Below are 15,772 nucleotides of genomic sequence, written 5' to 3'. Positions count from 1 at the left end.
TTTCAACACAATAAACATGTATTTTTCAAACTCTGTTTCTTGAAATCTGTCAAATCAGGAAGCAGGGTTTCTAAAAGGCCTTTCTATTGGGTCAAAAACTTTGCTAGGTACATGCCATGCATTTACCGTCACATTGAACAGAACATTTTTTTTTAGATCATTTCTGACATGTCCGATCTGCTCCCAATCAATAACGGGATTGATTTTGTGCAGTAGTGATCTGAAGATCAATCCCATTATGAATCGGGAGCAGATTGCACATGTCAGAATGATTGTTTCACCCCTCAATTTGACAGGGAATTGCATGGTGTGTACCTAGTATTAAACTTAACCTATCAATGGTATCATTATGTTTCAAACTGTCCCGTTTAAACCAATGGTTAAAGGAAACCCAAGGTGGGGATGTAAATAAAAAAAACAATGCTACCTGATTTAGAGGGCTGGGCAGATCAGGAAGTCGCAATCCCCGCTGCTCTTCAATGCTCAGTGGCCTGCTAGGGCTCACTTATGATACTGTGACCCCTGGGGTCAAAATGCTGAAAGAGCTGCTCTGTGTGTCTCACACACAGAGCAGCATACAGGGAGGTGGAAGAGCGGCAGGGAGAGCAGCAGTGGAGAGGCAGAGCTGCCCAATGGCGGGGAAGACCTTCAGAAACGCACCCAGTGGACATTTAAGCAGGGAATACCTCTCCTCCCTCCCCCTCAAGATTGTCGACAATCCCATGTCACCAATTTCTTGGGGTGATAGCGTGGCAGTGGGGGGGGGGGCAGAGAGTGGGGACACAGAGCAAGGAACATGCCTCTGTGTCCCAGCTGCCCCTCTGCCCAGGGTCGGACTGGGACACTGGGGGCCCACCAAAGAAATGTCAACCTGGGGCCCACACATCCCATGGTTGTAGTGAAAAAAGGGTGTGACCATGCACCGGAAGGTGGGCGTGGTCATGATGTATTATGGACAGGGCCAAATGTACATGATCTTAGCAGCATTGTAATTCAGAGACACTGCTGCCCAGCAAAACTTTGCATAGAGTCCCCTCCTTCAATATAAAGTAATGTCCTACTTTGCAGAGGTTGCCACCACAGAGGTTGCGACCGTATCGGGGCCCTTGGGCCACAGGGGCCCCGAAGGGCCCTCCCTCAACTACAGTATTACACCTAAATTGGTCCTGTGCTCATAATAATCACTTCTATAAATACTTTGAACAGTGGTAATCATTAACAAGCTATTTCCCATCCCCTTCTTGCACCTCTGACACTGTAGTTGCCATTGGCAGGTTTTGGTGCGTCGTATCAATTGTTATGTATAGAGTGCTTGGGGGGCCCCATTGTAAAATTTGCATCGGGGCCTACAGCTCCTTAGCTACGCCAATGCTCTCAGCATGAGTGATTACAGCACTGAGAAGATAATTTTTGTGCTGCAGGCAGCAATTGGAGCTCTGTCGGACAAGGAGGGGGGGCCCACCAGAGACCTGGAGGCGGGGCCCACCGAGGGAAAAAACTGTACTACTGTGGACCAGTCCAACCCTGCTTCTGCCCTCCCCCCCTCCCCCGCACCACCTTGGGTACACTTTAACACGGTTCAATACAGCTAATCCAAAGCTAAATGAGATCCAGCCACATGAGATCACCACAGATTTTGAAATGTAAAACTGGTACAAATGGTTTAACGGACTCTGTAAATGCTACGATATATGTAAGCACTATAAAAATGCACCATAAAAATAAAATCAGTAATTAAAAAGAAGGATCTTCTGATACACCTATGAACACTGGTAGGTTGTTCATCAGAGCTCCTATACTCACGAAACTCTAGATTATAGAATCAACATGATGGCGGCTTAGGTGTGATAATATATAGGGGGTACCATTTGAAAGCAGACCACCAAATTTCTATTAAGTTCAGTCACCCAGGATAATAGTCATTTTGCATTTATTTAACAATTTACTTTTTCCGAACGTATTATTTTCAGTTAATTTAATGCTGCAGCTTGTGTTCTATAAATGAGAATAATTTCTGTTGTATTTTATTGAATTTACACGCCAGTTTTATCAATATAAATTGGTAGAAAAAAATAAAGTGCTTTTTAAATATAGTTATTATAATTTTAATGAAACAGAAAGTATAAGTGTCTGATATGCATTGTACAAATATATTTTTTATTTCTTAAAAAATATATACCGATTCTTTATCAAAAGACATGGTTAACATATGCAAAAGAAACCATATTTACAATAAAAGTAAAATGTCTTTAAAATCTATTATTTATATATATATGTACAAAATATAATTTACATTCATATTTAAACAGTGAAATAAATAAAATACAGCTAATATGTTTGTTATGTAACAGTCTTTCAAATTCTTAATTGGTGGTAATTTCACAAACTGGCCCCAATGCATTCTCACAACTTTACCCACCTTATCATATTTTACATTGAAACATATATCATTTACTACCATGTTATCATTTAGCAAATGAATTTGGTTCTAATATAATAATTCGTTTATATGACTTCTCATAGTATTTTTACTGCAATCCTGTTTGCCTGGAAATGAAAAAAATGTATATATTTGTTTTGTATAAGCTCAAAAATATTAGGAAGCCAATTAACTAAATGCAGACATATTCACTGAATTTGACCATATCTATGTAGGTTCATAAAATTGTCTTTTTTTTTTTTTTTTGGACTGATTGAATATTTCTCTTTTTTGGTGAGTAAGGTCATGAGAAAGGCTTAAAGTGAACCTTAACTGGGAGGGGGGAAGAGTTTAATTTACCTGAGACTTCTACCACCCCCTGCAGATATCGCAGTGAGCTAATTTCGTTTCTGGTCAGAGAGAGGCCAATGCACCTTCGCAGTCCTGGCCACTCGCGTCCTCATTCACGCTCCCATCGCCATCACTGTCCTGTGCATGCACAGTATGAGAAATCTAGTATTGCGCATGTGCAGGACGGTGACGTTGACAGTCGTGTAAACAAGGATGCTTGCGGCCAGGGCAGTGCAGTGGCCCGCCTACTGGCCAGTCGCCTGAATTGAAACTGTCTGGCTGCGGGGGACCAGAGGATCGGTTTGTCCCAGCACGGGCACAGGACGTCTGCAGGGGGTCAGTAGAAGCCCCAGGTAAGTGTAACTCTTCCCCATCCCAGTTAAGGTTACCTTTAATATATCATGGCCATTAAAATGCATGCATTTCACATTGATTTTGCATATTTGAACATTTGTGTATACCCATCTATTGTTATCAAATACATGGTACTAAGTACAAATTTAGAGCACATTTGTGTAAGTTAAAACCGCAAGCAGAGGTAAGTTAGTTTAGTAACAGTGTGAGTATAGGATACTTAGACTACTCAACAGAACATATGAATACAAGTCAGAGTCTTGTTCCACATGCAATTTGCATTGACTTATTAAACCTATAGCTGCATAAGATTACTGAACCACATAATATATTATGAACAATAACAGAATCAAATTAATAAAATGTAATTGTATTTTGTATAACTGTTAATGTGCTAGTTTACCTTTTATTTTACTGTTTTACTTTAAAACAAACCTGAATTGAAAATAAACTGATGAGATAATCACTTAATCACTTGTATGTATTATCCTAATCCGAAACAGGACTCTCCTAGATTCCTGTAGTATTGTTCTGTGTTTAGGAGCTAAAAAATAAATGATTAATATTCTTATTGGCTAATTGACACAGTCTTTTAGTGATCCAGAGCTACACTCTTTAACTATTAACCCTTTTTTATCTATTCCCTGCACTCAGTTGTTGTTTTCTGCCATGCTAGAGTTTTTCGGATTGTAATCATACTAGAATCCCTTTATTGTAAACTCTACGGGACCAGGAAAAGTAGTTTACTATATTAGAAGTTTACTATATCAGATTTGGCCATACAGTGTATATTTATACGGGACATGAGGACTGAGTTTACTATATCCAGAGGTTTATTATATCAGAGTTTACTTTAACAAGATTCTACTGTAGTTATTATCAGTGAGAGTTGTGCTATAGTCTGACTGAATTCCGACCAAAGAGAAAATGTAATTTGCATACCTAAATTCATAAGTCTTCCAGGGAGAAAAAGTGAAAAGGTACAAAGCCTGGTTCTATGAAGGAATTGAACAATACATACACATGTCTATCTCATCATGTCACATGTCAGTTCAGGTACCCTTTATAGAACGATCTCTGCAAATCTAGTGACAGTTTAAAGAGCAGTGATGTGGTGGAAGCCATGGCACAGGCAACCATTTCAGTTCATCTGGCCTTTCTGAAGATTAATTCTTGGCTGCTGTCAGTTGCAGCTTACTTTTTCCACTTGCTCCTGGCACAAGCCTTAAAGGGGTTCTTTCGCGAAAAAAGTAGGCAGTTAAAAAATGTGACAGATAACAGGTTTTGGGCCAGTCCATCTTTTTAAGGGGGATTCTCAGGGCTTTCTTTGTTTTCAACAGCATTTCCTGAACAGCAGTTTAACTGCCAAAATAGCAAGATACCAGCCGGCCTCCCTAATCACTTGCACACTATTATGTCAGTTAGATTTTGCAACTGTTGTTCAATAAATGCTGTTGAAAACAAAGAAAGCCCCGAGAATCCCCCTTAAAAAGATGCACTGGCCCAAAACCTGTCATCTGTCACATTTTTCAACTGCCTACTTTTTTCGCGAAATAATCCCTTTAAATACAGATACTCAGTTGTAAGGCAACATAAATATTAATTTTGGGGGGTCTACATTATAGCTTTATATGACTTCTAATTGCATGGCATAATTTATCTGCTAGTAAAGGCATATGTAAACCAAGTAGGTGGACTCAGGGAACACTGGTTATTGATAACAATTAATTGTAGTTACAATTTGTGTTTACATTGTCTATTGAGATGTGCTAAGTATACACTTATTTTATAATATTGTTATGATTTAGAAAGGCAAGAATCATCTCATATCTATGGGCAACCTGGTGGCTATGAGCAATGTTTAACTCATTAATGTTATTGTAAATATTGGCCTTGATTAAATTAACATTTCTTCTGAGTTTTCCTTCAGGAAATGTTTTTGTCTGTTCAAACAACTAGCAGGTAAAAAAATTAAGAATGATAGGGTTTTTGCATTGAGCACAGTAACGTGTCACTGCTCTCTATTGCATATTTGCTGTAGTAATATATTTTGCTAGGGACCAGAAAGGTATACAAATAATAACATGGTTCTGTGAACTAGTGAGCCAGAGCAAAGCCCATTTCATCTTTACAAAGTGTTCTTTTTTGTTTGGGGGGGCCTTAACCACTTCAGGACCACGGTGTTAAACCCCCCAAAGACCGTGCCATTTTGCTGTTAATAGGCCACTGCAGCTTTAAGGCCAAGCTGCAGGGCCGCACAACACAGCACACAAGTGATTCTCCCCCCCCCCCTTTTCTCCCCACCAACAAATCTCTCTGTTGGTGGGGTCTGATTGCCCCCCCCCCCCCCGTGTTTTTTAAATAAATATTTATGGGGTTTTTTTATATTAAATTGCCATATTTATAATGGTTTTCTCTTTCCCTCCCTCCCTCTCTGCACCCAGCCAATCCTGGCGATCAGCTCTTCTAGGCTTTAGCCACATGGCTGTCCCCAGTACAGCACTGCGGTTTCGCCATCTAACAGTCTCCCGAGCGGTGATCGGCACTCGGATACTGAAGGCGGGGTGGAGCTCCTCCCCCCAAGCAGGAGATCGCATGCGTAGCTTGTGCACGATCTCCTGCATTAGCCGGCCCCAGGACTTGACGCCAATTGGCGTTAGGCGGTCCTGGGGCTGCCGCCACAACCACGCCCATTGGCGTGGGGCGGGCTTGAGGTAGTTAAACACATAAATGTCAGGATAAATGTTTGCGTCTGGATTTTTCCAAATAACAGTCATTTCAATAAAGAATGTATTCATCTTTATTTTATAATTAAGATCAAATAGTATCAGCTTAGATTTTCATTCATGATTTAAAATCTAGTGGTTTTAGTCATTAACATAGATTTGATGTTAATAACTTTTATACACATTTATGCAGGGGTTATTTGTATTCAGCTAACACAATGTGTTTTCTACTTTCACAGCAATTACAGTACTGTTATTAAGAATACATTTATAATTAGAATTTAAAAGGCAAACAGAAATTATATGTCTTCATACCTTTGTAAAAGTGTTGTCAAAAATATATGTGTAATAATTCAAAGTATGTCACTAATGAAACATTGTATTGAATATATGAATGAATAAAGAATAAAATAGTAACGGTCACCAACGGCATAAAGAACTTATTACATACAGAGACATACTGAAGGTTTTGTAATTGTAAAGAGAAAATAATACTCTTTTACTCATAACTGTCAAAATATCCCAAAGCATATGAAAGGAATTTGACCTGGTCACTTTGAGAAAAGCCTGCCATATATACAGTATTGGCTTGTCAGATGTGCAGACAGTATTCCCTCATCCCCTGGGTGATCTACCATCAGAATGAATAGAGAAAAGTTGAAGATCATCAGCTTCACTCATAGACATGAGATCATTATCTGATCCATCTAAAAACGGGCAGATCAGATGGACCTTATATCCTTCATATTGATACCTGCGATAGAAATCACTGTTCTGTAGGTATGCTCTCACATAATTCTGCTCTATGTAAAACATTATTTTGGGTTGAAACCTTTTTCATCAAAACTAAACTCTGCTACACGAACAAACATATCTAATATGATAATCATTTAGTAAAAAATGGAGATACTATTTGTTGTTTTTATTGCCCTGTATTCTCCAGATTTTAATACAGTACCTTAACAGGGATTAAACAGCTCTCCATAAATACCAACAAGGCTTTCAAGTAAAGTTTCACTATATCTTCATCAAACTTGAAAAAAATTGAGGAAATACTATTATCCTTCACCAATACATACTGTAAAAAAGACATTATTGTGCATGTTTTCAATGTACTCAACTGCTAAAAGATAAAGATATGTAAAGCTGTGTTCATTTCAACATGCAAACATATGCAGAGCATTTTTTCTTTTAAATTGCACGTCCCATTTGGATGTTTAAGATGAATATATTCTCATTTCATTGTACGTCATTTGCCTTAAATAAGCCAAGATTACAGAATTGCAAATGCAGCTAGCTTCAACAAAATATCCTTATAAAAAATAACTTATACTTTGTTGCAATGCATATAGCTAAAAATGTTCTTTTGTCACACTGAAAGGACACAGATTACATATATGTTTGGAAATGTTACCAGTAAATCCTTAGAGCAGCAATTCTTTTCTAGGTTTTGTTTGTTGTTCAACTCTACTAGTGCATACACAGCATGGGATACTAGTGCATACACAGCATGGGATACTAGTGCATACACAGCATGAGATACTAGTGCATACACAGCATGATATACTAGTGCATACACAGCATGAGATACTAGTGCATACACAGCATGAGATACTAGTGCATACACAGCATGATATACTAGTGCATACACAGCATGGGATACTAGTGCATACACAGCATGAGATACTAGTGCATACACAGCATGATATACTAGTGCATACACAGCATGAGATACTAGTGCATACACAGCATGAGATACTAGTGCATACACAGCATGATATACTAGTGCATACACAGCATGAGATACTAGTGCATACACAGCATGAGATACTAGTGCATACACAGCATGAGATACTAGTGCATACACAGCATGAGATACTAGTGCATACACAGCATGAGATACTAGTGCATACACAGCATGGGATACTAGTGCATACACAGCATGGGATACTAGTGCATACACAGCATGGGATACTAGTGCATACACAGCATGGGATACTAGTGCATACACAGCATGGGATACTAGTGCATACACAGCATGAGATACTAGTGCATACACAGCATGAGATACTAGTGCATACACCGCATGGGATAATAGTGCATACACAGCATGGGGTAAGCAATAACGATCACGTAGAAGTACATTGTGAGTGCATTTGAATCCAAGTAAAACATAAATACACACAGCTCACACATCTTGGAATGTGCATGGTTTGTGACATATAACATCTCTTGTATATCTGTACTTTGGTCTGTTAATGTACCAGGATGAAATTAGTTTGTCGTTTCTCTCTCTGTTTCCACAAATGGCTGCTATTAAAAGTCTTCAACCTTCATTTAACAGTAAAGTAGTAGCAGAAACCAAAGATGATGCTGTTCTTCAGATTTTCAGAAATGTCAGACATACAACTTCAAACTTGCTTCAAGCCTGTAAAGAAATAATATTCAAGTAAGTGTGATGTTTCTCTTTAATTCAAGCCATTTTAAAGAACAACACCAGTCAAAACTTTCTACCCCTCTTATAACCACTCCAGCCTCAGAGTTTCTTTACCTTTTGTATCTGAGCAATTTTCACATTTCAGCACTCCCATTCAGTGGCCAATAACTTTATCACTACTTATCGGACCAAAATGAGCTATAACTTTTTTTGCCACAAATAAAGCATTTTTGGGGGTGACATTTTTGATTAGCAATTATTTTATTCTCTATGCATTTTAAAAGGAAAAAAGATAAAAAATACACTATTTCTCAATTTCCATTCACTATAGTTTTAAAATAAACAAGGCTACCTTAGATAAAACCCACAAATTTTATTTGTCGATGTATCCTGGTTACCTGAACATTCAAATAATGTCCCTAGTGCAATGCATGGGGATAATATATTATTTAGAAATAAAGGTGTATTTTTTCTATGCTGTGTTTTTTGTTTTCTGATTGTACCCTAGCAATATTTGCAAGTCTTTATTTGCAACTATAACAGTAATATACCATCGTGGCAAACCTATTTAAGAAGAGTCCCTAAAGTAACAATCTATCTATTTTATTTTAAGTCCTGTTACTTTTTCACAAGCTTTTTTTTATACAGAGTATATGAAAATAGAAAAAAAAATATTGCTTCTGATTCAGTTTGTCACTAAGAAGAATTCACAAGACATAGCACTCAACATTAAAATACCCTAAAATCTATTCTACAACTTAATACAGTTAAAATAATACCACATATCTCTCAGTTGATAGCTAGTTGGACATCTAGCAGGCCATTAATTCCAAAATGTGCATGTGGCTTTGTACAGTCCAATTATTTCTTCAAAGTATTTTAGCGCCATACTTTGCATAGTCCCAAAAGAGTCTGGACAGCAGAAAAAGACCACAAATGTCACCATTATGGAAAGCTAACAAACAGGGCTATTCAAAAGTGGGTGCTTTGTAAGCTACTGACTCGTGTAGTTTTGCTGAAACTTTCCCAAGTTTTATCATAGATTTAAAAATGACATTTTTTCTTGATGATTTTTCATGATGGTTTGATTTTTTCCCTACTTCATTTTTATATGACGAGGGTCCAAACTATGAGATACATCCACATTTATTCTACAACTCATTGTGATTAAAATTAGGTCACATATAAGCCATTTTATTACAAACTGGAGGCACAGCAATCCATTATTCTCAAGGAGCACCTATGGCTTTATTGCAGTTCTTTCTGATAGGGGCTGGTTAGTGTTAGGAGTAGGTGGTGGGTGTTTAGGGTCAGTGTTAGTGATCAAATATTGGTCATTCGTGTTGATGATTGTCCAGCCGATGTCAGAAAGAGTAAAAGCGGGCTGTAGGTTTAAGTAGCATGTAAGTGATGTTTGCATAGGATTAGCAGCAGTATGCGATTAATAAATCTGCTTTTCTTATATCTACTAACAGACAGTGGTACACCAGATAACTGATCAAGAAATGAAGTGCTTATCTATCCAATATAATGTTTGTCTAGCATTAGTCCAGTAACCTGAATTCAGTGTTGTGAATTGATTCTAGTATCTAATGTTTTTTTTTAGTATTATCATTTTTAACCACTTGCCGACCGCACACTCATAACGTGCGTCGGCAAAGTGGCAGCTGCAGGACCAGCGACGCAGTACTGCGTCGCCAGCTGCAGCCTAATTAATCAGGAAGCAGCCGCTCGTACGAGCGGCTGCTTCCTGTCAAATCACGGCGGGGGGCTCCGTGAATAGCCTGCGGGCCGCCGATGGCGGCTCGCAGGCTAGATGTAAACACAAGCGGAAATAATCCGCTTTGTTTACATTTGTACGGCGCTGCTGCGCAGCAGCGCCGTAAGGCAGATCGGCGATCCCCGGCCAATCAGCGGCCGGGGATCGCCGCCATGTGACAGGAGACAGCCTGTCACTGGCTGCACAGGACGGATAGCGTCCTGTGCAGCCCGGCTTACCAAAGGGGGCCAGGTAGGAGAGGGAGGGGGAGCATTTCGCCGCGGAGGGGGGCTTTGAGGTGCCCCCCCCGCCAGCCACTCGCAGGCAGCAGAGATCAGACCCCCCCAGCACATCATCCCCATAGGGGGGAAAAAAGGGGGGCAATCTGATCTCCCTGCCTGCACCCTGATCTGTGCTGGGGGCTGCAGAGCCCACCCAGCACAGATCAATCAAACTAGCGCTGGTCCTTAAGGGGGGGTAAAGGGTGGGTCCTCAAGTGGTTAAAAATCATATCTTTCTTTTAGCTGGACTAGTTTACACTATTGTAGGGTGTATTTATAGCATTACAGTGGTGATTCCTTTGATAACCCTTCAATGCCCATTTGTTAAACATGTAATTAAAATATAGATAAACCTGTGTATACAGCCTATATGTGTACAGGGTGAATTTGATTTTTGTACATACTATTCAGTATTCTTTATTGTAGCGCGTTCATTACATCGAACAAATACCACTGCGTCATTTCCTCGTGTGATAGTGGTACGGTCTCCATTCTGAGGACAGAATATTAACCTGAAGAAAAAAAATGCACACATTAACTACAAACTCTAAATCTGAAAATACTTAAAATATATGTTAGACATTTCTGAAAAAAATGTACCGGTATGTGGCACCACCCAACTTCAGCAAATGATGGTGAAATTAAGAAACTAAATATCTGTAATTCCAGGTCACATGAAGAAAGTTCTGTGATCAAAAAGCTGCAAGTGGAACCACCCCCAAAAGGTTCCATTGCTGCAGCGCTTTGCCAATCATCGACAATTGCCAAGTCTTGCCAGTGGGCTTCAGGCCTTATGATGCCCTGCAGAATGTTAATTGCTACTCTCTTACCACAACTCTTACCACAACTTATCAGCCGTGGGGAAACCTGGTGCAAGCAGGGGAGTCTTAATTAAGGGGTAAGTCACGTTTAATTATTGATCTTGAGTTCAATGGTAAACCTTTTTGAAATTCTATAGCATGGGAGTCTGCCATTTTCCCAGCATCAATATTCAGGCAATGGGCCCTACGTGGCTCTGAAACGTTGGCCTTTTGCTTTTCTATGGAAGCAATAAAGTATTACTTTGGATGTGCCAGCTCCTGACTGTAATCCCATATCAAGCATGCATGTCAAACTCTGGCAGAGCCATAACATTTTGCCTGCAAGTGGTTTTCCCACTTTGCATTATGTTTTGCCCACTCTAGACCACCAGGGAAGCTATACTGGTGGTGAAGTCCTAGATCTCCAGGGAAGTCATATGGGGAGGGAGAAGGAAAGCACTAGACACCAGAAAACTGTATAGGGAAAGGAGAGGGAGATTACTAGACACCAGGGAAGAGTTTAGGGGCGTGGAAGGGGACCACTAGACATCAAGAAACTGTTTATGGGGAGGGGGACCACTAGGCACCAGGGAACTGTATAGGCAAGGGAGGGGGCCACTAGACATTGAGCTTGCCCCACGACTTGGTGGCTAAATTTTGTCCCACTTTGTATTTGATTTTGACACCCCTGATATAAAGGAACAGTGCTGTGGAGATAAGGAGCATGCAACTGCTTGTTTTAGTAAGTGAATGAACGATGGATTACATTAGTAGACCAGTGCCACTCCGGCACACTCCGATCATGTATGTGGATGAATAAACTTACATGACTGACACTTTTCCAAATTATAATAACAATGAAATAAAGAATATGTTCTTCAATATAAAGTAGTATTAACTAAATATAAACAACTCTGAAACTGTATCATTATACAGATGCACTACTCAAGAGAAAACGTGTAACTATGTAATCATAATAAACTAGGTAATAAAACGTATCAGATATTAGTATAATTTTCTGTAAAAGTTTCTGTAGATACATGTGCTACTTACTTTTTCTGTAGCTCTCCAGACTTTATCCTGATCTTCTGAATATCGAAGGCATAAGTCGTGAACCAGTCTGACCAGCTAAAGTATGAGTCCTTCTCCCATTTGATCTTCAGCATCAGTAGCTCCCCCACGTCGAGTTCAGTGACGAATAAATAGGAATAGGTTTTGTTTGTAGACATTTCAGCTCTACAAGAACAAAAATAAGCTGTTAGAGTTTTTATTGATTCAGGTAACCCCAAAAAAATTACTTGGTAGTTTACTGAAGATAAAAAAAAAACAAGTAGAAAGCACCATCCCAAAGAATATCACTAATTACACTTTACTGGCCTTGGAATTATTAACTTCTACTTGCTACCAAACACCCAAATGTACTACGTTTGGATCACATACTGAAACCAGTTTAAAAATTGTTCGAAAATCTGGACTGCAGTTTTTGAGTGATGAATTAAATGGAAGAATTTTTTAGTTGAATGCAGTCAATTCTTTGGATGGGAGAGGTGTAAAATATTAATTGTATTAAACTGAATCTACACAAAGTGACCATTTTTAAGTTATTAGGCAATTGCTTTAACAACTTTAATGTTCATTTGTAATCATTTTAAACTCTGTTTTCCTGAAAATGGTATCTATGCTTTGAGTCCCCAGGGAGAAAAGCGCTATATAAATATTATTGTTATTGTTATGCTACACCATCATTAGTCTTGCTGTACAAGATATTCATGGAAAGCTGAAATACAGAGAGATTTAGATATTGATACTAACAATATGTGAAAATACTTAAGGACACTTTAATAAATGAATTAAAGTGTGATTTCTGTATTTGTATACAGGATAAAAGATATCCATGTCGTGTTGCAAACTTTTGGCTTATCACTAGCATAAATACATTATATTAAGATAACTATAGATGTGCTTTTCCTACAAAATAATATTTTCATTTTGGAAACATTTCTGCTACTTTGCAAGGGTTCCAATGACCTTGATTCTGTGCTTTCAATGTGCCAATACAGTATCACCTATATAAAATGCATGGGGATACATCTACAAAATATATGTATAATAATATAAAATGCATATATGTGGAAGTAACTTGACTGGATCAGATTATGTGTCATGTAATTTCCTCTTTATAAAACCAGAATACAGTACAGCTGCATGAGTGGAATGTCATGACTGTAATTTCTAGTTCACATGAGCTGGTATTAAAGAAGATGTTTCAGTGCATCAGCACCTGCTGAAAATTAAATGGAAATGTATTTTATTCCAAGAAGTTTTTACTGATCCCTGGAGGATCCTATGTGAGGCATTTCATTACAATTTCAAAGTGCTCGCTATCATGTCATACCATGGGGACTCTGTAGAGTTGAAAATGGGAATAGCAATGTCATTATCAAAGTTTTTTTTATCTATTTATTTTTAACAAAGGTTACAAGCATCATCCACATATAAGTATATGTAATTAGGCTTTATTGGAAATAGGACTCAAGTTTCCAATGCTACTGTCACAGAGAAATGACAGCTCTAAATATAGACAGAACATAAACATCGTAGCATACAGCTCTCAGCAAACTAGTATTGTTACTTAGTACTTACAGCAGGAGCGGGCGGTTTTCACTTTCTCCCTTTGTTCCGTACAAGGAGACAAAGAACGGCTGATTGACAACTGTAAGGTTCTTCTTTGCAAAGAAATGTACTTTCACCTGATAGTGGAATACTAAACAGAAAAAAAAGTGGCAGTTCAATAAACTGACACATTTGGAAAAATCTAATTTCATTATAAATGTAAAAACAATTATATATTCATGTCCCTTATTACGGAAATTATATAAATGTAAAAAGTCATCAGAAACAAATGAGTCTTTTGATCAGTTAATATGTAACTTAAAGGATAACACCACTGTGGTTAATACATCCATGTGATACATATCAGTGCTACACAACACATTTTATAATTTTATGTTATTCAAAACTGTCTTTTTAGTTTTGTCTGCAGTGGCAATAATTTTCTGATATTGGTTAAAAAAATTAAAGCTTGCTTCAAAAAGCAATTGTATACACATACAAAAAGAGTGCCAGGGAAATGTGATCACTGGAAATAGTTGCTAGTATAATATTGGTAAATTTTTCAGATATTCTGCTAACACCAAACCTCATGGCACACCTGCCGATATTCGCACCATCTTCGCTATATACACAATATATCCAGAGTTCAGAGCTTACTCAGATGTCTGCTAAAATTGGGACTTTTTTTTATTCCATATGTGGTGGTACTCACCATGTAAAGAAATTATAGTGCAGAATTATAGTGCAGAAAGAAGCAAAGATTCACATCTACTCAGACCTGGCATATTACTTAACCTATTGGGGACTGCCGCAGGTTGAATCAACGTCCGGCAGGTGGTGGTACCGTTCTGACCGGACGTTGATTCAACGTCCGCGCTAAAGAACCGCTCCCGACGCGATCGTGCACACCCGGAGGGGGAGATTAAGCTGTCATATGACAGCTGGCATCTCCCCTCAGTGATCAGCAGCCATCGCGTATGGCTGCTGATAACGTGATCACTACAATCGCCATCGGATCATAGTGATCACTTTGACAGTAGTGTTGGGCGAACATCTAGATGTTCGGGTTCGGGCCGAACAGGCCGAACATGGCCGCGATGTTCGGGTGTTCGACCCGAACTCCGAACATAATGGAAGTCAATGGGGACCCGAACTTTTGTGGTTTGTAAAGCCTCCTTACATGCTACATACCCCAAATTTACAGGGTATGTGCACCTTGGGAGTGGGTACAAGAGGAAAAAAAATTTAGCAAAAAGAGCTTATAGTTTTTGAGAAAATCGATTTTAAAGTTTCAAAGGGAAAACTGTCTTTTAAATGCGGGAAATGTCTGTTTTCTTTGCACAGGTAACATGCTTTTTGTCGGCATGCAGTCATAAATGTAATACATATAAGAGGTTCCAGGAAAAGGGACCGGTAATGCTAACCCAGCAGCAGCACACGTGATGGAACAGGAGGAGGGTGGCGCAGGAGGAGAAGGCCACGCTTTGTGAGACACAACAACCCAGGCCTTGCATGAGGACAAAAAGCGTGCGGATAGCATGCTTTGTACCGCCATGTAGTCATAAATGTAATAAAGATAAGAGGTTCCATAAACAGGGACCGGCAACGGTAACCCAGCAGCAGCAGCAGCAGCAGCAGCACACGTGATGGAACAGGAGGAGGCGCAGGAGGAGAAGGCCACGCTTTGTGAGACACAACAACCCAGGCCTTGCATGAGGACAAAAAGCGTGCGGATAGCATGCTTTGTACCGCCATGTAGTCATAAATGTAATAAAGATAAGAGGTTCCATAAACAGGGACCGGCAACGGTAACCCAGCAGCAGCAGCAGCAGCAGCAGCACACGTGATGGAACAGGAGGAGGCGCAGGAGGAGAAGGCCACGCTTTGTGAGACACAACAACCCAGGCCTTGCATGAGGACAAAAAGCGTGCGGATATAGCAGCAATGCTTTTTGCCGCCATGCAGTCATAAATGTAATACAGATGAGAGGTTCAATAAACAGGGACCGGAAACGCTAAACCATCCCAGATGT

At 39.2% G+C, this 15,772-nt stretch overlaps 1 protein-coding gene across 1 annotated transcript in view; it reads right to left on the bottom strand.

The window, feature by feature from the left end:
- Nucleotides 1-5,906: 5,906 nt before the first annotated feature.
- The window catches only part of LPL (lipoprotein lipase), a 53,471-nt gene continuing 43,605 nt past the window's right edge, over nt 5,907-15,772 (bottom strand). The window contains exons 7-10 of the mRNA XM_068233683.1: nt 13,771-13,891; nt 12,181-12,363; nt 10,732-10,839; nt 5,907-8,278 (exon numbers count right to left, since the gene is read on the bottom strand). Of these exons, the coding sequence (XP_068089784.1) occupies nt 8,278; nt 10,732-10,839; nt 12,181-12,363; nt 13,771-13,891 (413 nt within the window). The 3' untranslated portion in view covers nt 5,907-8,277. The remainder of the gene's footprint in view (nt 8,279-10,731; nt 10,840-12,180; nt 12,364-13,770; nt 13,892-15,772) is intronic.

Source organism: Hyperolius riggenbachi, chromosome 1 (genome assembly GCF_040937935.1).
Source record: "Hyperolius riggenbachi isolate aHypRig1 chromosome 1, aHypRig1.pri, whole genome shotgun sequence".
In the NCBI taxonomy this organism is placed as follows: domain Eukaryota; kingdom Metazoa; phylum Chordata; class Amphibia; order Anura; family Hyperoliidae; genus Hyperolius; species Hyperolius riggenbachi.
Note: the sequence above shows the minus strand (reverse complement) of the source record. Positions and strands in the feature narration are given on the sequence as shown.